This window comes from Chenopodium album, chromosome 20, assembly GCF_948465745.1.
Source record: "Chenopodium album chromosome 20, dcCheAlbu1.1, whole genome shotgun sequence".
Taxonomy (NCBI): Eukaryota; Viridiplantae; Streptophyta; class Magnoliopsida; order Caryophyllales; family Amaranthaceae; genus Chenopodium; species Chenopodium album.
Window position 1 is genome coordinate 32,405,923 of NC_137853.1, and position 23,331 is coordinate 32,429,253.

Here is a 23,331-nt window from a genome sequence, read left to right on the forward strand (position 1 = left end):
AGCAACAGGGCAAAAAAAACAGTTTAAGAAAAACTAAGTGCACAATTAAAAAAAATATCATAATCAGTAACCATATCCAAAATAAGTTAATGTTACTTCATTACACAATAAGCAAAACATACAGATTCTAATTACAAAACAACGTAAATGTAGTTTGTACGCAACAGGGCAAGCACCATACTCCAGCAAATATAGATGGGACTAAAACGAGTTGCTTAAAACTATCATGTACAGAGAGGATACTAATTATGGATGCATGCCAATACCAAGGGCAGATGCTAATCAGCTAAAGCGAGCACAGTCCATACATTGCTTTCCAACACTCTTGAAAACATAAATGCCATCGAGGAATCTCTGATTAGAGATATGATTAAGTAAATATTAGTCTAGTGAGACCATGCCTATATCACCTAAACCATTTGAGACTTGCCTCAATTTAATTACAAAATTTGTATGTTTTAGCTTTTCACTAATATGATAAGCAGTAATTCTATCATGAAAGAATTACCCAAAGAAACTAAATCCAATACCTTCAAGGTGTAGCCAAAGTTTCTTAGAAGTGTATTCACGTCTTTCAGCAAAAAATTTCCCATTGATAATAGGCTGCCCAGCAAGCAATGCAAGCCAAACACCAATGTCTGCACCAATTTCAACAGACACATTACCATTCCAACCTGTCATGGCAGTTTTTACCCAGCCAGGGAAAAAACAATTTACACTAATTTTTTCACCCTCAGGTCGATCACACGGTTTTCTTGTCAGATACCCGGAGTTACAATTATCAGCAAGCTTTGACATTGAATACACAATGAAGTTCTGAGGCCACCCACCTAATGTCCAGCTACCATCTTTTGTTTGTTGCAGAAAGGTTTTCAGCGTATTGTTAATCAACTCCTCTATAAGCAAGTCGTCGTTAGATAGTTGTTCTCTCAAGCTAACATCTTCAATCCTCTGAAAAAAATAGATATTTTCTGGGTTGATTAGAGTATGCAAGCATAACATCAACTCAAGTATGTTTCTATTTGCTTTAGGGTTCAGTTTCGGGTTAAAAATTGGAGAAGTAAGAGAGAGAAAGATGTATGGAGGACCACTAGATATAATGTGAGAGAGAGAAATTAAATCTTATTAAATAATAGTTGAATCAAAACAAGAGAGTGAAAGAATATATAGTGTGATTGAAATTTTTAAATCAAGAGTTGGGGATTTAAAAACGGCCGATGTTAGAAAGTGAGGCATTTAAAAAAAACGAAGCGATTACTCATGATGGTAGGACCCCTATTTGGTTCTTGTTGGGCTAAAGTTCAAATTAAAATAAAACAATTTTTGGGCATGAGTTACACTTATCATATTTGAAATTCATAAAAGAGCAAAAATTATTCCAAGTGGCACACATGATATCAATGTTTCCATTTTTAAATGTAAGTTTTTGTTAATAATCTTTTATTTTTAGTAAAAAATCTTCTAAGTGATTCATGTGAATAAAGTCTTGGTTATTTACCAATTTGGTGATTTCTATATTAAATTGATATTGCTTATCTCTACTTAAGGAACATATATCATACATTACTAAAACAAAGTAGTAGTTTTAAAGTTAGAGATGGTTTCTCCTACTTTCCTCTTAATGATCTTTTCTTCATTAGTTTTTAATGTATTATGTGGTATATCGTTCTCTAACCAGCATGAAGTGAAGATTATCAAGGTACTTTCTTTTCACTCTTCTTATCTATAAAATTCTTTGTTTAATTAAAGATATCTAATCTAAAATTATTTTCTTGTTAATAGACAAAACATGGTGTTTATGATTGTGTAGACTTCTACAAACAACCGGCGTTTAATCATCCATCGCTGAAAAACCAATCATCTAAGGCAAGTTAAATAATTCTTCACCTTATTATTACTGAAATGGTTCAATTTAAAATTATTTTTCTGCTTTAATCTAAATATATTTTTTTCTAATATGTCTTATCTAACTAAAATTTGACCTTATATGCTATAATGTACACTAATTTATGAGAAAAAAATACATCAAATACGTGTTGTTAGATTTGCAATAATGTATATTTTATTCATATGTGGATTCATATATTAAAATAGTTAATTTTCATTACGAATCAAGGATTAGCAATAAAAACTTACCTATAAAACGATAAAGTATGCCACAGTTTATAATAGATAATTTTTTGTAATCTATATGAAATAAGTTTAAAAAATAGTGAACTAAACATAGCAATAGTATTTGTGTATTTATTTATTTATTGACAGGAGCCTTATTAGTAGTTGTTAACGATTTTATATCTATACATTCTTACTCCGTTAATCTTTTTGTTAATTTATAATATGATTATATATATTTAGGGGTGAGAATAGGTTGAGTACCTGAACCGTGATCATTATCGGTTCGGGTAATCGATAACCAATAATACAAAAACGATATTTATGAATTTAGTCTTGTAGATACTTATACTCCATATGTGTTTTAATAAATATTACACTTAGACCGACACATGGTTTTAGCCTTTTAAGCAATGTAAAAGAAAAATGTTTTACACTTTGACCAACACATAGTTTGACTGACACACTTTAACCGACACAGAGTTGAGTGGGTAGTTGGAATATTAAAAAAGATGTAAAAGAAAAATAGTGGGTTAATAGTTAATTAAAAAGTAACGAATGTGAAAGGAAAGAAATACTCCCTTTGTATTTTATTATTTGTTTTGTTTCTCCATACGCTGAGATTTAGTAAAAACAGTAGAAAGTATTATGAAGGAAGTGGGGTTGTGGAAAAATAAAGTATGATAGTTGAAAGGAGAGAGAATATGGAAACATCTTCTATACTAATAAATTAAAAGGTGTTTCTAGCAAAGTCTATGTGCCACATAGACCATATAACTTACGCCAAGTCACCTATTCAAACACCATTCAATCATCAACCTTAATCATTATGCAATGTCACTACTATTTTAACTCCATATAAAAGCATAAGCATAAGAAGATTCGAACACCCGACCACTTGTAGGAAACAAAGTTATTTAACCATCTAAGCTAATCAGCAACCATGTTACACGCATGAAAGTAAATGTATGTAATTGAAAAAAAAAACACCAAATATTATTTAATACATATAATCTCAAAGTTTAAGTAAAGTAGCATCAATGTTCGGGCCACACACTAGTTAAAGTATGATATATAGTTTGGGGTTCCACATACTAGGAACGAAAAATTAGTAAAATATTGTAAAAAGGTTTGATTATAAAAAAAAAGGAATGGATCAAGTAATAAAATACGACCGCAAAAGAAAAATGGGGCAATTAATAAAATACGGGGGGAGTAATTATAAAAAATAAAAATAAGTAGTAATGGCTTTGGATGGGGATCATGAAAAGAAAAAGATATGATACTACCTCCGTTTTTTTTTTTTTTTTTTTTTTTTTTTTTTTTTTTTTTTGTTGACGCATATTCCTTGTTGGGAAATGTTTTTAGTTGACACATATTCCTCTTTGGTAAGTTTATTTTTTGTCGACCCAATACACACTTGATTAAATAAGCTAAATTACATTGTCTACACACTTGCTTTTCTCTCCTTAAAGTATGTGACTAAATTGAACGTATTATCTATATATAAATGGAGAAAGTATAAAAATGTAGTTTTTTGCCAAAAGGAAGTGTCATATTTATTAAAACATGGCCACATGTGGTAAGTGTAACACATATTAAAACACGGAGAGAGTATTATTGATAATTAAAAATGTTATTGATTGAAGTTTTGCAGCGACATGTGTGTCATGTCACTCTGGGACACTTTTAAAAAAATAGAGAGAATACGAAATATAATAACAATATAGATATAGAATAATACATTTAAGTAGGAAATAAAAATAAAAATAAAAAAAAAGTTATTTAACGAATTGGGTAACCGATAATTTTAAAATGATATCCAATAATCATATTCGATAACAAATTATCGGATCGGGTATGCAAATCGTTATGTTTATCGGATCGGATACCCTAATTTTGGATAATTTTTCTCAGCCGCCCTTATTATGCTCTATTTGTAGATACTAGCTTAAAATTGGTAGAGCCCTTGAGTAATACTCCCTTTTTTTATTTTAATTCATCACTTTTATACTTAATATATTTATGCTACTTATATATTATATTATTTTTCTCTTTTCCCTAAAACCCCACTCAAAATATTTTATTTATTTCTCTCTATTTCATGATCCCTAATTAAAAAAAAATACAAATTTTCTCATATACTAGTATCTTTCTAATGGTCCCCTTGTACTTTTTTTTTTTTTGAAACCAAGCTGCGAAATTTCATTAAATGAGATCAATTTCTGCCAAGTAATTAAGCTTTGGGGGAGAGGACCTAACGATACAAACTCTTCACTACCTCTAGCATCCCAACGTGCTACATTATATGCTAGAGTGTTACTCACACGCTTGACATGAGATAAACAGAACATATTAAAACATGAAGCCAACCTATGAATATCATCATAAAATAGGAGAGAAACTCGTTGCCTTGGCTCTAATAGCTCGCACCACATTCTCCGCGTCACACTCGAGTTGCACTCTTGAGTAGCCCGATCGTTGCGCAAGGATCAGTCCATATCTACAGGCAGAAGCCTCTGCAAATTCAGTCTCCCATCCTGCTTCCTCCTTGCAAACAGCAGCAACTAGCAATGCTCCTTGCGAACAGGGGCTGCTATTGGGCTTGGTGTTGTAATAATGGTCCCCTTGTACTTATATTTAAATAAATTAACAATTTATTTTAATGTAAATTAACTCTCCTAAAACTTTGTGTAACTAAATGTGATGTATTTAAAAAAACGAAGACATTATTACATACAAATAAAATTTCAGTTACGTGATTTTCCTTTTCTGTTTATGTCCCAATAGACTAGATCATATTGGCTACATAATTTCATCATCACAATATTTTTTTATTTTTTTTTTGTATGCACAGGTGATACCAAACTTGGTAGAACTTCAACGGCAGAAAGTTAACGGCTTCGGATTCAAGGACGATAATTGTCCTATAGAAACTGTTCCCATTTTACGAATTAATCAAAATAATAACGTGGACAATCCTCTACCTCTTTATTTGCATTGCGTAAGTGTTTCTAATTAACTAGTTATTGGTTCGGGCGATGCCTCGGCTCATCATAATATTGTAAGTTTGATCAAAATTATTTAATTAGGAAAGGTTGAACAATATTAATAAGTGAATGAAAATATAATAATGTATATCATCTTTCATTAATATATATAAGACATATAAAATATAAATAGGGAAGTTATACATGTGAAGAGTTAATGCAAGTAAATTATACATTATTACATAAACTTAAAGTTAGGGGAATTATAAGTATACTCGTGATGTACCAAAAAACAAATACCATGACAATTTTGTAAATAATTCGAACTTTTTTTTTCCTCAGATAGTGAAGTTACCATTAAGTATATAAATATTACCATTAGATAGTGTAATGGTATCAAAATAGTTTCTGATGGTTTAAATATGTCATGATATTTATCTAGTACGAGTAGTACAAATAAACTGAGTAAATTTCAATGATATCAATGGTACACAAAATCTATAATTAAGACTCTTATGGTATTATATACGTTTCTAATAAAACACAAAATACACCATGAAAATTAAAATTTCACTGAAAATGACCAAAATACCCCATGTTGTGTGATGGTCATACATGCTCATACAACATGAGTATGTATTCAAGATACCTCTTAAAGTTTCGCCAATAATTTTTTTTTTTCAAAAATACTAAATATTATTATAGAGTATAATTCAATATGGTCAGAGAAGTGTGATGACAAATAGGCTAACACACGATGCACATGTGACAGTGTGACACACTGACGCCATGACTTATTGAAGCAAAGATGACACGTGACGTTTGCATGTTATTCTTATGAAGTTATGATCTTAATTATATCATTATAAATTATAGAACAACACATTAAGTAGTATTGTTTATGTTTGATGTATGCTTATAAAGGTATTTAATTTTGTTGGTTAGGCAAGCAATATTGAACTACGTGTATATATGTAATGACATTTTTATATTTGCTACATTGTACTTCATACGTTCCACAAATATTGCAACTATTATCATTTTAGGAAGTTTAACAAATATTGTAATATTTTCCAATTTACACATGCTTATCATTTTAGGAAGTTTTCTCTTTCTGTCGTCACGTGGGTCTCTGCTATCTTTATTTCTTCTCTATCTCTCTCGTGTACTTAACATTTGTGTCACATACTTACATCCTTATGTTGCAATATTAGGGGAACATGGAAGTAATATTTCATTTTTGCAAAATAGTATAGGTATATATATATATATCAAACAATGGTAGTTATCATTATGTATTGCTGCAGGTTGCTTTAGCTCATACAAACAATTTGAAAAGGAAATTCAATGGAGTTGGTGGCTCACTTGCAATTTATAAACCTAATGTACAAAATAACGATCAAAGTTCCTCGACGCGATTAAAACTTTCAAATGGGAATGATAGTTTTGAAGCTGGATGGATGGTATACAAGAATTAGTAAATTATTTTTTAAGAAAATTAAATCATGTCTCAACTTCTACTACTGTATATAGTATATACATATATTATATAGCAATTTTTTATGTACAATGTGTGGTCATTCTAAAATTCAGGTAAATCCTAAAGTATTCAATGATAAAGAAGCACATTTGTATGCCAGTTTTTCGGTAAGCAGTCCTTTCAATTATTGTAAGACAACTCATACCATATACTTTCTTTGTTCGTCTTTCAATACTTGCAAGTAACAACACATTATAATTGGAATTTTTTTTTTTTTTTTTTTTTTTAAGAAAAAAATATCCTTAATTATTTAATGCTCATGGACATGTTTTTTACCCTTATTATCTATTTACTTAATTTTAAGTGTATTAATCATGTGACCTACATCCACTTTTAATTGCTTAAATACCATGAAAAAAAAATGTGTTACAAGTAATTAATTTATGTAACAATCCTAAGAATTGATGCACAGCTGCACTAGGTCTACTGGACATGTACACTATACACCTCTAGCATGAGCATGTCATCCCCTTTTTAGATCTACATCGTCATCTAATCCCTATATCTAATAATCATAAGGTACTTGTATCGATTTATGTAGTGATTTTCTTATTGTCTTATAAATACTTAATTTGATATATAGGCGGGAGGAAAAGGTTGCATAAATTTACAATGCCCAGGTTTTGTTCAAGTGGCTAAAGATATTCCTTTGGGTATATCCCCACCCAAGTACTCTACAATTGGTGGACTACAAGTGGCTTGGAATTTATCAATAGATAAGGTATGCTTCCACAAATTTTGTAAAAGATTTCTTTTATGTTATCTCCATTTCTTACTATTTTCAACAAATGAATTTTTATCTTACAAATAATACTTTTTCGTTGCGACCAATAAAAAACGAAGGTGGTATAACGGAATTAAAGAGGGAGGAGTGAAAAGCTGGTGTCCAAAATATGGACTACATACCAACAATACCCCCTCCGATTATTTTAAAACAATTTAGGTAATAAATAAAATCAATGAATGATAATCATTAACAAAATTAGAAAAATTAAAATAAGGATTGACCGATTGACAAAAAAAGTAGGTTAGACTACATAATAAATATCAAATATCAAAATTTGAAATTAAAAAACATAATTAAATAAGAATATAACTTTTGATGATTTAAACAACCACCCAACCATAATTTTTATTTTATTTTTATTTTTTTTAATTTTTTTAATTTTTTTTTTTTTTTGAGGTAAGGAGAAAGACCCTGACCCAACCTCAATCATCACGGTTTTTTTGGTCCAGTATTTGCGGGTCAGACACTTTGGGAGTGAGGGGAAGGGTAAGGGATCCCCACCCTCAAAATGTCTCTAGTGGGGATTGAACTCCCCAACCTCAAGGTTTGAAAGCGACAATCTTACCACTAGACCAAGCTTAACTTGGGAACCCAACCACAAATTGAGTATACCAAATCCTTAGACAACCTCAAATATACGGCATACTCATATTATTAACTCTTACAGCAATTATTATATTTTATAAAAAAAAAAAAAAAAAAGAAAAAAAAAAAAAAAGAAGAGACAAATCAATTATAAGTTTATTGATTATCAACCACTATCTACATATAATTTATTGGGTATACTTTGATTAATTTATTTTGTATGGTCAATAAATAAAGGATTATATTTGGAGTGTAAATATGATTGCCAAATTTTTAAATGCCCACAATACTTCTACAGCAATGGTAGTCAAATTAAAAAGTAACTTAATAAGGTAAAAACTATAAAGAAAAGGATTTTTTAACTTTTGCTACTTGTAAAACAGGTGTGTTTCACTTTTGCTACATGGGAAAAGTTTTATTTTATTTTACTACCTATCAAATCCTTTTTTTTTAATTTCGCTACCAGTTAACAGAATCCGTTAGGGTCCGTTAATTTTTTTTTTAAATAATAATAATATATTTAAAATTAATTTTTTTTTTAAAAAAACCAAACCCTCCCGTTAACCACCTCCCTCCCCCCCGTCCCCTCTGCCGGCGGCCGACGCCCAAACCCCCTCCTTTCTGCCGGCGACCCTTTCCCCCTCGAACGTAGCTCAGCCATTCCCTTTTCCCCCTCGTTCTTGCTGCCCCGACCCCAACCACGCCGGAAAACAAGGGTGCGGCTTCGTCGGCGAAGGTAATGGTCTCGGGATTTTTGGGTCGATTTTGGGGGAAACTGATTTTTGGGTCAATTTTGGGGGAAATCGATTTTTGGATCGATTTTGGTGCTGCGATGGTGGGGGAAAGGAGGGGGCTGCGATGGCGATGGTAGGAGGGGCTGCGATAGGGGGGGAAGAAGTGAGGGGGCTGGGGTGGTGGGGGAAAGGAGGGGGCTGCGGTGGTGGGGGAAAGGAGGGGGGCTGGGTTCGCGGCTGCCGTTAGGGGGGAGGGGGCTAACGGGAGGGCTGGGCTTGGTGGCTTGTTTTTTAAATGTTTTTATTTTTTTTTTTTTTAATTTTGGTGGCTGACAGGGAGACATTTAAGGTGGCTAAGGAGGTAGTGGTGGTCGGAAGGTGGTAATAAGGGTGGCTAAATCTCACTAATGGAATTATTAACTGAAAACATTAACTGGTAGCAAAAGTTAAATGAAGGGCATATGTTAGGTAGTAAAATAAAATAAAAGTTTTGATAGGTAGCAAAACTGAAACTTATGTGTTTTACAGGTAGCAAAAGTAAAAAAAAGTTCCAATTGTATCTACCTTTTGGTGAAAAAGGATTCAACTTAATTATTCCTTATGTTTAAATTAAAGTTTAGCAATGTTTTTGGTAAAGTGATTTGTCTGTCAATGTAAGTGATTGATTTATATTTTGTATTTACTGACCTTGTCCAAATAATTATGGAGTTTTTAAATACTTGCTCCATTTCTCCATGCGCGGAGTTTTAGGAGAAATTGGAGAAAGTAATAAAATATGGAGGTAGTGGGTTAGTTGAGAAAATAAAAAATTGTAAAAAGAAAAAGTAGTGGAAAAATAGGTTGAGAGAGAGTATTATGTTGGGTCCACTAAGTGTGAGAAATGAATTAAATATTATAAAAGCTTTCCAAAAAAGGAAATGGAGCAAGTATTTAAAAACGGCCGAAAAAAAAGTGGAGCAAGTATTTAAAAACGGAGGGAGTATCAATTACTGTATTTTCTCTCGTTTTTATTTACTTGAAGCACACCACTTTAGCATACACTTAAAGAAAGATATTATTTTTGTTAAACTTAATTAAAGATATTAGACTAATTTGAGTTGTTATGGTTTAAATTGTATGTATAGATAGCTTAACATGTCCGTTTTTTTTTTTCTATTTAATCACTTTCTCAAGTCGTGTGAAAATAAAATGTGTTGCAAAAATAAATAAAACATAGTAGTTAGTTTATTTAGTGATAACATGGAAACAAAGAAAATTATATCTTGATAAAAGTGATTATAATATGTAAAAAGTACCTAAGAATAAAATGACCTTTACTAGTCTTCCAAAAAACTATTAAAAGTGGCATTTTGATTATCCTAAGATTATACGAAACTGAGAGATGGTATCTTCGTTCTCAAAACATACGTAACTGATTGGTAACTTGTTTCTGTTAAGGATTAAGGAGTAGGAGGTAACAACTTCCCTACCTTATCCCTACCTTATAAAAAGTAGAAAGATAACTCTTATGAATAGTGTAATGCCAATTATACCCTTTAAAATGTGTATTTACATACATACCCTCATTAATATGTACAAACTATTTTTAATGAATAATGTTTAGACAACTATATCCTCTAAAATCTAATATATATATATATATAAAGAGGAGTTTTTCCCCGAGTTTTTAGAGAGCCACGTAAGATCTAATTTTCTCAGCGCGCCATGTAGGATTACAAATATAAGTTGTAGCCAGTTAAATAAGAGATTATTAATTTATTTTACAATAAAATAATTCAAATGTCACGTATGCAAAATTGACGAATGAGATTTTAAAGTTTAAATTAATTAAATACAAAATATTATCTTTTGAGATTAGAAATTTTAATTAAATGCAAAAATACTAACAAACCGTGCATCGCACGGGCTTCATCTAGTATTTATTTACTTTTATGTTTTCATAATGTTAGTTATCTTTAACATTTATACCTCCTAAATATAGTTGTTTATATATTTTCTCTTATTGTTAATTTAACTAAATTTGTGATTTAAATGCCAAACCAAAAACAACCTTCTTTTTGATGCGCGCGTTAGCTGTCCTAGTAAATGGAAAAGTAGTACTCCGTAAATTTTTATTTGTTTGGGTTTTATAAATGGGTTTAGAAATAGTATATATAGAGGAAGACATAGTTAGCATTATTCTTTATCTTTCATACCTCATCTAAACTTGTCTAGATCTAAACTTCGTTTTCATGATATTTGTTTTGATTTTGTGTAACATATTCAAATTTACTAATATCCGTTTACAAAATTTTGATTTGAGGGTGTAGCATCAAGATGACGGGAATTGGTGGCTATCAGAGCAAACCCAGCCATTAACTAATTGGCTTGGTTATGGGGAGAGAGAAAGTGAAAAAATATTAAAAAAATGAAGAGAAATGAAGTTTTGTTGAAAAAAAGTAATAACCAGGTTATGCAAATAACCAGGTACAAGTTTTGGTTATGGATTAAAATAATATCCACTTTTTGCATTTGATGGGTGTTCTTGGTGATGTGGCAAATGTATATGATAGGATTTAAATAAGAGATTATATGATGGAGTTGGGTAAAAGTAAGAGAGAGAAATTGTATAATCAAAAAGTTGTGGTTAACTATTGGGAGACATTAGTTATTAAATGGCTATAAGAGTGGTTATAGATGAGGTAGAAGAGGTAGAAATTAATAAAATAAGCAATAACCACAATGGTTGTGGGCAACCATTGGGTTTGCTCTCAGTATCCCGTGAAAGAAAACCAATTGGATATTGGCCCAAAGAATTATTTAATCAATTGGCAGACGTTGCTGATAAAGTTGAATGGGGAGGTGAGGTTTATAGTTACGGACCAGGCTATCCAAAAGTTCCCGCACCTGAAATGGGCAGCGGTCTACTAGCAACTACCAAAGCTCCATATTCAGCAGTTATTGCACATGCTACATATGTTGATGAAAGCTTTAAGAATGTGTTAAATCCCGAAGACATTCATATGGTTTGGGATTGTGATCCACTTTACACTGTTATAGATGGTGGCTATGATACTGATTTTCATGGTCGCATGATATTTTATGGAGGCACTCATAGAGCAGAAGTATCATTATGATGAGCACATTTTGCAATAACAAATTTTATTTCAAGCTTTATTGTAAGTTCATAATGTGTAATTTTATATGTTGGATATGAAATGCTCAATTAGCCTATGAGTTCAAGCCAAGATACATAAACCAAGAATTTAGCATGTATCAAAAGTTTAATCCCAAACAAATCAATTTAGGACTTCACTGGCATAAATTTAATGAAAGATGATATAGATTATTATATTTCATTCACTTGTTAATATTGTTCAATATTAACCTTTCTTAATTAATTATAATCAAACTTATAAATCTATGATGAGTCAGGGCAATGAGCCAATGACTAGTTTAGTAATACAATAAAAAGTAAACGCGTCAATTATCATAGAATAGCTTTGTTAAAGATGGTATATAATAAGATTAATAAAATCATCCAACATCCATTACATATCAAATATCCAAAATTTTGAAAATCAATATCCAGATGAGCATACAATATCCCTATATTAGGTATCCAAAATATCGAATCAGATGCGGATCGAATTCTCATATAACTTTGCACAACCCTAATAGATAATGCCATTTGCTAACAACTATTGTGTTTTGACTTGCTTATTAATAGCAACAGGGCAAAAAAAAAAGTTTAAGAAACACTAAGTGCACAATTGCAAAATATCATAATCAGTAACGAGATCCAACATGAGTTAATGGTACTTCATTACACAATAAGCAAAACGTACAGATTGCAATTACAAAAAAAATGTACGTAGTAAATGTAGATTTTAAGCAACAGAGCAAGCACCATACTCCAGCAAATATAGGTGAGACTAAAACGAGTTGCTGGAAGCTATCGTGTACAGAGAGGATGCTAATTATGGATACATGCCAACACCAAGGGCAGATGCAAATCAGCTAAAACGAGCATAGTCCATACATTGCTTTCCAACACTCTTGAAAACAGAAATGCCATCGAGGAATCTCTGATTAGAGATATTGTTAAGTTAAATATTAGTCTAGTAATGACCATGCCAATATCACCTAAACCATTTGACACTTGCCTCAATTTAATTACAAAATTTGTATGTTTTCAGCTTTTCACTAATATGATAAGCAGTAATTCTATCATGAAAGAATTACCCAAAAAAACTAAATCTGATACCTTCAAGGTGTAGCCAAAGTTTCTTAGAAGTGTATTTCACGTCTTTCAGCAAAAAATTTCCCATTGACAACAGGCTGCCCAGCAAGCAGTGCAAGCCAAACACCAGTGTCTGCACCGATTTCAACAGACACATTACCAGTCCAACCTGTCATGGCAGTTTTTACCCAGCCAGGGCAAAAACAATTTACACTAATTTTTTCACCCTCAGGTCGATCACACAGTTTTCTTGCCAGATACCTGGAGTAACAATTAACAGCAAGCTTTGACATTGAGTACACAGTGGAGTTCTGAGGCCACCCACCTAATGTCCAGCTACCATCTTTTGTTTGTTGCAGAAAGGTTTTCAGAGTATTGTCAATCAACTCCTCTGTAAGCAAGTCGTCGTTAGATAGTTGTTCTCTCAAGCTAACATCTTCAATCCTCTGAAAAAATATAGATGTGTTCTGGGTTGATTAGAGTATGCAAGCATAAGATCAACTAAAGTATGTTTCTTTTTGCTTTAGGGTGCTAAACGGCCAAAAAAAATTGAGACGGTCTTCAGCTTACATTTCTTCTCCCATTTAATCGGCCAAGCCTTGAGCTGACATTAACAATACGAGCACCAAATGAAGAAGGTTTCATTAAAGGAATCATAGCTTCAGTTAGGTTCTTTGTGCCATAGTAGTTTGTATTAATAACCTGCTCTGCATGTTCAACAGAATTTTCTGATCCAACATCGAAATTGACACCTGCATTATTTACCTGAAAAGTAGTGAACGCTGGACAATTATGAAGCAACAACATTACTTTAAGCTAACGCTGAACTGTAATATACGAAGTAAGTTTCTTTTTTTTTTTCAATGATATTACTAAAAACTAACCTTACAGATTAAAATTTATAAGGCTATATCATTGTATATTGTTATGACTGTTATCTACTCCAAGTCTCCAATTATATAAAAAAAACTGACATCTAGTGAACTAGCACCATAAGAATTTTTACGAGGACATAGCCAATTAGCCATAAGCACCAAACTGTAAGTCTCATCCCCAGCCATGGAAAGTGAGCACAGCAGAAAAGTGGTTAGAAGCCTAATTGAGGGCATGAACAATCTTCCCCCTGAAATCCTTAAAGGCCTTGAGATACTCTCAACCATCTAATGTATCATCTACGTATATCTCTCCATACTATGAAACTTGACTTTTATTAGTACATTGTATGTTACTATGCAAAAGAATGGCTTCCTAAGCATTCAAACAAAAGTTGCAACTCAAATGTGCTTGTCTCAGCCAAACAGGGTGGAAGGACGCTGGACGCAACAGAAATAGGTATACAACAACAACAACAACAACAACAACAACAACAAAGCCTTAGTCCCAAAATGATTTGGGAACACAATAGAAATAGGTATGCTTACCAAAATATCCAAGCCACCATAAGTCACTTTAATCCATTCAGCGAACTCTTTGATCGACTGAGGATCAACAATATCCAATTGGTGGAAATCCACCAACAGATCAGCCTCCTGCAGAACCTTCACAGCCTCAATACCAACTTCGGTATCTCTTGAGGTCAGTACAACAGTCATCCCATGGCCAGCAAGTTGCCGAATAATCTCAAAGCCAATTCCCCTGTTACCTCCAGTCACTACCGCAACAGTTTCAGAGGTCCACCACCTAAGACACTCCAAAAAGAAAGAGTCAACTTCTAAAGCAAATAAAAGCGCCCAGGAAAGACCAAAACTCATTTAGAACTTTTCATTTGGAAACAACACCTAAATTGTTTTCTCATGCTAGGTAAGAAAGCTATTAATTGAGTTATGGCTCTTCCTCTAACATTTAATAGTATATTTACTATGCCACTGAAGAGGAATCTAAACACACATGAGATTAGTCATAAAAGTGAACTAAGTGATTAATTTTCATAAAGGATGTAGTGATGCACCAATGCACCCTATTTCGCTGATATGATAAACCTCACATTTGTTTAGATCCCAATTGAGCACTATAAGAAACAGCGCCATAACTTGGTCAAAGTCTCACATAACAAATCAGTATGCATATTTACTTTTCACAGCCAAAGCAACTAGGCCTTATATCAGCACAATCCATGTTCATGTTAAGCCACATCGTTACACAGAGTGTGGCTAGACAAAATGATGTATTCCCGCCTCATATACTCAAAAAATGCAAACAATAACTATACATACAAGCTACCATCTAAGGCAATATATCATGCTGTATCCTGCTATACCATCTAATTAAATAGGTTGGAAACAAAACACTAATAAAATTAAAAAAAGAGACAACGCTCTAGCCTGTTTCCTTTAAAAGACCAATGCAATAACCCGATTGACATAATTTATACATTGCTGCTTCATCAATAGCTATTTGCTAATGGTATCTGGATTCAGAGAGGTAATACATTTTCAATTTTACCCAAATTTAAAAACATAGGCCGAGATTGAAGGCATTGAATGTTAATTGCTAATACTGAAGGGTTTCCAGGTTGTCTAAACATATTCAATGTTACCCCAAATTTGAAACATTGGCCAACCATTTGGGCATTGGATGCTCAACTTCGAATGGTTACAAATTCCCGGGAGGTCAAAATGTATTTAACCTTACCCAATTTCGAAACATAGGCCAACATTTTGGGCATTGGATGCTGACGAGTTCCCGGGAGGTCAAAACATATTACTATTTCACCCAAATTTGAAACATTGGACACCATTTTGAGCATTGGATGCTCATTATCTAAAGTAACAAGTTTCTAGGAGATCAAAATATATTCAGTTACACCCAATTTTGAAACATTGGCCAACATCTATAGCATTGATGCTCAATTGCTAATGGTGACCAGTTTCCGGGTGGTCAAAATATATTCGATTTCACCTAAATTTGAAATATCGGCCAACATTTTGGGCATTGGATGCTCAATTGCCAACAGCCACAAATAAAATTTGAAACATTGGCCAACATTATAGCATTAGATGAAAAAGATAGCAGGTTTCTGGAAGGTCAAAACCTATTCAATTAATACCAATATTTGAAACATTGCCCAATCTTTTGAGCATTGGATTCACAATTGCTAACGGTGGCCGGTTTCCGGGAGATCAAAACATATTCATTTTTACCCAAATCAATGAACATTGGCAAACATGTGACACCAGATACTCAAATGCTGAAGATAACAATCAATCATTTCACAAAACAATGAATCAAGATTTCAAACCTTTTTTGATTTTTGATCAAATAAAAATGAAAATAGGGAAAGAAAATACCGCTGATTAGAATAAGACATTGTTCGAAGCAGAGAAATTTCAGTAATTCTACGTTCACGACGCTCCTTTGCGCGCTCTTTTGATCCTTTTCCCATTTTTAATTTTAATTCTTCGTTCTTCCTACAATCCAACAATAATGAAGAAATAGGAAAAAATAAAAATTAATAATTGATGCAATTTACACAAAAAATTTACAGAAAATTTGTAAAATTAAGAACCCTAGAATATAAAAATGAGGGGAAGAAATAACCTTGTGTAATGGTGATGAGAAGAGGAGAAATTGAGAGAGAAAAAGAAATGGTATGGAAGTTCAGAAATGAGAGGTCAAGAAATGGCGGTTGTCTGCTGCCATTTTTGATTGATCAACAGCTTTGCCAAGCGGGAGGAAAGGAAGATCTAGGATAAGTTTGGGGGCTTGGCTTTGTTCAAATTTTTAAGAGTTTGAATGGATTCTTTTGCCTTTTATATACCGTGCTCTTTTGTCTCAAATTAGTTGTGAATAGATTTGGGAATAGGAGGTGTCAAATCGATCCAATTCGATTTGATTTGAAAAAAATCTGATTCACATTTGATTTGCATGGACACAATAATTTAGCGTGACGCTGTGACTCAACTTTGAAACGTACTCGCCTCTATTTCACAACACTCGACCCGAGTATCAGAATTAACACCTTTAAGCAAAATAGTTGGTTTATTTGGCTTTGGTATGGGTGATTTATGTTACCTTTTTTTTTTTTTTTTTTTTTTGAAAACATGTTATGGTCTTTATTTAAGTGAATAGCTTGCTTTACTACTTATTAGGTTGTAAGCGCTTTCTTTGTTTTTAATTTGTTCAATATTTTGTGAAATATTAAGCAGTTTATTTTTTTAGAATTTTGAATTATAATTTTACTACCTCTGTTTCACATTTTTTGCAGCTTAGAAGGGTGTACAATAGAGGTGATCAATGCGTCGGCCGGGCCGGGTTCGGGTCAGGCCAAAGCTAAAATAAAGTAAGCCCACTTTTCGAGCCGGAATATTTGTGCCCAAACCCATCCAACATGGTCGGACCGTGTGGGCTTTTTAGACCGGACCTAAAAAAATCAACTAAAAATGCCGAAAACGCATTCCCAAACCCCCCCCAAATAAAATAAATTTTCGAGCTTTCAGGCCGAAAAATTCTACCCAAAATTGGACTGGTCGGGCCAGCTAACTTTGATCACTTCTAGAGTTCTAGTGTACGGACTCCTTGGCAAAATTTATTTGTGAGTGTAAGATAGAGAGAGAAAAATAGGAATGCATGTGATGAGATAGAGAGAAACGACAACCTAAAAAGGAATGAAAACATTAGTTGCAAATAATTTGTATCATTCATTTTTGACAAAAGTTGTAAAAAATATGAAAAGGATGTAGTAATTTGTAGAAGATGGTGGATGGAGGATGTGTGATTTGGAGGTAGTTGTTACTCTTATTTAGGTGATGAGGGGAGTGATAAGACATTTTGGAAGGCGTGGTGTGTGAAAATGTGTCGAAAGGGGGGAGAGAGGAGGTTGTGATGAGTTAATATACTTGATGTATGTTGAGTGAATTGAAAAAAGTGAGTCGTTATGAAGTATACTCCCTTTGTTTTATAAAGTTTTTCTCATTTTAGGTTCAAGCTAAGTCCGTTCCATAAAGTTCTTCCCACTTTTACTTTATTATTTGTTTTTACTTTTGTCAATGATATACAATTAGTTTACCTCAACTTCTCATTTTTTAAAGTTACTTTTCTTATTACACCCTATCTATCTCATTTTTACAAGTATCAACTAGCATTAGTTTACTTATCTTTCTAGTTATAACTCTGCGAAACGGAGGGAGTATGTTAATAGCTTTAGCTATAGGAATATACCATATTTCCCCATTTTATATAATAAAATAGTATCGGAGTCCACAATGTTACATGTAACTTGTCAAAATGGTTAGTGGGCTGGATGAATACTTAGATTTATATTGTCAGTGCATAAGCTGGGTCAAATCCACCGTAGTTGGATACTACTACTACTACTGCTTTCTACCTCGTCCTACACTCCTACTTAGTAGTTGCTCCATTTCAGATTTGCAGCCGCCCGTGCAAATTTTTGTCGTGACTTGTGAGATGTGACTGGCCTGACTGCTATATATACTCGAGGCCATGTTAAATTACTAAATCTAAATTCGAGGTTAAATTACTAAGGGGCCGTTTGGTTTGCATGGGGTAGTCGAAATGAAATGAACAAAGGGAAAGATAAGGAATGGAATGAAAATACCTAAAATTTGAGGTGTTGTTTGTTTAAAAATCAAAGGGAATGAGACCTATTAGTCCTACCACCACACCACCACCACCAAACCACTCTCCAACGTTTCCACCACCAAACCACTCGCCGCACCTCCCTCACCATTCGCCTCCCTTCTCCGGCCATCCCCGCCCCTCGCAATCAGCCACCTTCTCCGACCACCCAACCACCACAACGCCCTAAATTTTTTCCAGTTTTCCACCTACTCCAGCCACCTCACCACCCAGTCGCTGCTACCGCCGTACCTCCCCCACCAATCGTCGATTCGCCGCCCTCCTCTCCCCCCGAAAGCCAAAACCCTCCCCGTAACCCTTCTCCCACCACCACTAATACCTAAAAAACTGTAGCCCCTTCCCGTAAAACGGACGGGGGGAGGGCTGGCCGTCTGTTTTACGGGAAGGGGCTATAGTTTTTTAGGTTTTAGCGGTGGTGGGAAAAGAGTTACGGGGGAGTGTATGGCTTTTCGGGGGGAGAGGTGGCCGGCGATGGGTGGGGGAGGTGTGGCGAAGGGTTGCGGGTGAGGCGGTGGTGCAATGGTGCAGTTTTCCGGTGGCATGGGTAGGTGTGTTGGTGGTGGTAAGGTGGTGTGTTGGTGGCTAGGGAATGGGAATGGAAATACCTTAGGTGGTGGGGAATCAATTTAGAAGGAATTGGGGGAATGGAGAGGGTAAAGGGAATGGGAAAAAAGGTCTAACAAACACCAACAAAGGGAATGAAAGTTGATTACCATTCCCTTTGATGAAGACCCCCAGCCAAAAGACCCCTAAATCTAACTATTGGATTTGTATAATTTAGTTTGGAAATTCTACATCATTTTAATAATTTAGTTAGCTTAGTCTATTCAATACTGCACTAAATTATACAAATTACTTTGAATATCACGTTGTATTATTTATAACATGGCCATATGGATAGATTAGTCTATAACCTGACCCATACCGGCCAAGTAGTCTTAGTAAATGGGTCATATTAAACTTGACTTAAAAACTACAGGGGTTATGTTCATAATTTCATATTAAGGCCAAGTGGTTTGAGCTTCCCTCCCGATTCCAGGAGATCTTGGGATCAATGTTCACCCCCGCCCTTGTGGCTCTCTAAAAAAAAAACAAAAACAAAAAAAATCATTTTAAGGCTAAATATTCCAATCCAAATGAAACCAGGCAAATATGTTAATATTCTAACGTTTTTTTTTTTAATTATTCGTTGATCATGTTTACTGATCTGGGTATTCTCTTGTGGGAATAGGTGGTGCCTCGGTGCAACTCTTGAGCGATAGCAAGAGAGAAAAATGTGAACTACCTTTAAGACGAGATGGCTCGAGAATCTCATTTTAATATTTAAGTTTTGTATTAAAAAAGAGATTGTTTGTATAAAGATAAGTGTCTTAAGGCATATGGAACTATGGAAGGGTATTTATACTGTATGGCCGGCTAGTGGTTCTTTGGAGTCGTTGGTCGACTTAACTCTACTCAGTTTTGTTAGTAGTATGAGAGATTACATTTACATCATGATATATAGGTCTACTAGTGAGAAATAGTCAAATATGAGCTACTCTATGTCTCTATTCATGTAAATTGTAAGCTTGTTACGTTGGTTAGGTATACTTCACAAAGAGGAAAGGCTATGTTCAACGAATATAAGTTTAGTTCAATAGATATAAGATTAATCGGTCAAAATAAGTAGCTCTAAAGAACAAATATAATAGAGAACTAGCAAAAACAAAAGTAAAATTAACATAATAAATTTATAAGCAAAAAGAAATTTGGTTTTTATAAAAATAATTTCAATTTAGTAAAAATTCAATTTGTTAAAAATAATTCTAATTTAATAAATATAATTCTAATTTAATAAATATAATATTAATTTATTAAAATAATTCTAATTTACTAAATATAATATCAATTCATTAAAAATAATTTCAATTCAGCAATATAAGATAAATAAAAAATGTCAGTGTCGTTTTCTCTTTTTCTCTCAAACTAATTGCCATTCACATTATCTCTTTTGTCCAATGTTTTCATTTTTCATATTCTCAACTTTATTTCTATATCTTCATTGAAAAATGTTTAATCATTTTAATAAATTTATATAAATTGTATACTTTTATATATATATAATCACTCAAAAATATGAGTAGCATAGCAGAATAGCAACTAAGCAGTGCAAATTTAAAATCACACTTTAAATATTGTCTAAAATAAGAGTAACACTTGGTCAAATTTATGAAAATTGTAACTATGTAGGATCGACTAAACCTGACTTGAAACTAAGAATGACTAGACTTGAAATTTAATTGATCTAAACCAGATCTGGAAACAAATTTACTTGTTATAACTCACTCCAAATTCAACTTGACACAACTCGAACTCGAATAGAACATTAATAAAAGTTGACTTAAACCCAACCCAATCTAGTCCACATTCGAAAGGTGAACGACCCGACATAACTTGAACTAAATTAATTGAATTAAATTTGAACCCGAACTGGATTCTATCTTATCCCGGACATAACTACTAAATGAGTGTATGTTTTACTTAAAGTGATTGATACATCTCATTTAAATTAATCATTATTTGATTAAAATCACAATTAAATCGATTTGAATTAAATTCACATGATTATTAATATGATTGATATTGAATTTTGATCATCTTAGTTTAAAATTCAAATTTCAATAGGTTTCAATAGGTTTAAGTATGGCATTAAATAAACCGAAACCAAATCGCTTGACTTTTATTATTCAAAAGCAATTTTAATTGAATGATCACCAACCCAAATGATTTATTTTCATTTCCACAAAAACTCAAAATAGTCTAACACAAACTTATGATGCATGAAGATTTTAACATTAATCAGATGTGACGCTTATAATTAGGGTTTGTTCACATTTAGTGAAATGAGTTGAACTGAATGGAGCTGGTTGGAGCTTAATTGAACTAAAACTGAACTGAACTAATTGGAGCTGAACTGAACTGAAATTAAGCTGAAGTGAACAGGCCCTAACTCCTTTCTTCTTCTTCTTCTTCTTCTTTTTTTTTTTTTTTTTTTTTTTTTTTTTTTTTTGGGGCTTTGTCTTATTTGTTTTTTGTAAAGTTTTTCAATACAATAGTGTAATTGAGATATTTAAGCTATTATTACAAAAAAAAATATAACATACTCTTAACACTTCATTCTGTTAGTCCCCCTATGAGAAAACCAAGCCTTAGGCCCTGTTTGATTCACCTTAATTTTGCTGAACTGAAATTATTTTTACTGAACTGAACTTATTTTTACTGAACTGAACTTAATTTTACTGAACTGAAATTATTTTTACTGAACTGAAATTATTTTTACGGATTTTCTATTATAATTTTTCTTTAAGAAAACTGAATTTTACTGAACTGAAATTATTTTTACTGAACTAAACTTATTTTTACTGAACTGAAATTATTTTTACTTAACATTATTTTTTTTAAGGTGAAAAGAACAGGGTCTTTGTGAAAATAGAGAGGAACTACTCCGAATATAATTGAAAATCAAATCGTCTTATGTATGGTTGACCACACCATGTGGCTGGTTGTAAGAAAAACAAAGTAACCCTCAGGTAAGGGACTAAGCTGGGAGTTCGTTCTGTCTCACCCATCATGCAAAAGGTATTTGGTAGATCCAAGCCCATGGCCTATTTCGGGTTCACTCAGAGCTTTGGCAACGACCGTAGGAGGTGTGACCTTGTAATACTGACTGAGTAATCCTTATAACACTAACGAGATATTCCCTTTAACATTAAGAGGTAACCCCTATAACACTGACCGAGTAACCTCTACTATACTGACGAAGTAATACCTGTAACACTAACTGAATAACCCCTATAACACTAGCGAAATAACACTCATTATAAATAACTATATTAAAATCCCGTGCAATGCACGGTTGTTAATAAATATTTTTGACAATAGTAGTATAAAATACTCCGTATAAAGTTATAAAAGATGTGCAAAAACATTTTATTTATGTATATATAGAATATGATTGTTAAAGTGGAAAGAAAATATCATAATGTATAAGTAGTTTACTTAACGATTTTGTAAAAAAAAAAAAAAAAAAAAAAAAAAAAAAGCGAAAGTGGCGGGAAATTTTTTTACCAAATAATGACAAGTGTCATTGGTTATTCGTTTTTAGTATTCCCTCCGTCCCAAAAAGAACGACCCATTTGGGTTGATTACGCGGGTATTAAGGAAGTTAAGTAAAAAGAAGTAAAAGTATATTGGAAAGATAAATTTACATGGGGTTTGTAAAAAAATAGAGAGAGAAAGTAATAAAATAACATGGAAAATCAAATTTTTTATATGGGGAAGCTAATTTTGCACAAATATTGTACTCCCTCCGTTCCAAAAAGAACGACCCATTTGGCCAAAACTTTGTCCCAAAAAGAACGACCCATTTGGCCAAAACTTTGTCCCAAAAAGAATGACCCATTTGCATTAAAACACCCACCAATTTGCTACAATATTTGTGCAAAATTAGCTTCCCCATATAAAAATTTGATTTTCCATATTATTTTATTACTTTCTCTCTCTATTTTTTTACAAACCCCATGTAAATTTATCTTTCCAATATACTTTTACTTCTTTTTACTTAACTTCCTTAATACCCGCGTAATCAACCCAAATGGGTCGTTCTTTTTGGGACGGAGGGAGTAGCAAATTGGTGGATGTTTTAATGCAAATGGGTCATTCTTTTTGGGACAAAATTTTGGCCAAATAAGTCTTTTTTTTTAGACGGAGGGAGTATAAGTTAATAG

The 23,331-nt window shown here is 32.9% G+C and overlaps 4 protein-coding genes across 4 annotated transcripts in view; 1 reads left to right on the forward strand and 3 right to left on the reverse strand.

Annotated features, from left to right (window-relative positions):
• LOC145596556 (succinate dehydrogenase assembly factor 2, mitochondrial-like) overlaps positions 1 to 23,331 on the reverse strand; it is a 90,879-nt gene that overhangs the window by 29,004 nt on the left and 38,544 nt on the right. The gene's annotated exons all lie outside the window — the stretch shown is intronic.
• LOC145597042 (uncharacterized) lies at positions 279 to 1,002 on the reverse strand. The gene is made up of 2 exons (XM_081653223.1): positions 509 to 1,002; positions 279 to 354 (listed from the first exon to the last, which is right to left on the reverse strand). Exons 1-2 carry the CDS (start codon positions 1,000 to 1,002, stop codon positions 279 to 281), a joined length of 570 nt encoding a protein of 189 aa, XP_081509349.1.
• LOC145597044 (protein neprosin-like) lies at positions 1,598 to 9,096 on the forward strand. Its single transcript, XM_081653224.1, has 7 exons — positions 1,598 to 1,699; positions 1,783 to 1,866; positions 4,970 to 5,116; positions 6,410 to 6,565; positions 6,696 to 6,749; positions 7,226 to 7,363; positions 9,085 to 9,096. Exons 1-7 carry the CDS (start codon positions 1,598 to 1,600, stop codon positions 9,094 to 9,096), a joined length of 693 nt encoding a protein of 230 aa, XP_081509350.1.
• Positions 12,744 to 16,697, reverse strand: LOC145597645 ((+)-neomenthol dehydrogenase-like). The gene is made up of 5 exons (XM_081653860.1): positions 16,508 to 16,697; positions 16,258 to 16,377; positions 14,392 to 14,650; positions 13,541 to 13,735; positions 12,744 to 13,416 (listed from the first exon to the last, which is right to left on the reverse strand). Exons 2-5 carry the CDS (start codon positions 16,350 to 16,352, stop codon positions 13,018 to 13,020), a joined length of 948 nt encoding a protein of 315 aa, XP_081509986.1. The 5' UTR covers positions 16,353 to 16,377; positions 16,508 to 16,697; the 3' UTR covers positions 12,744 to 13,017.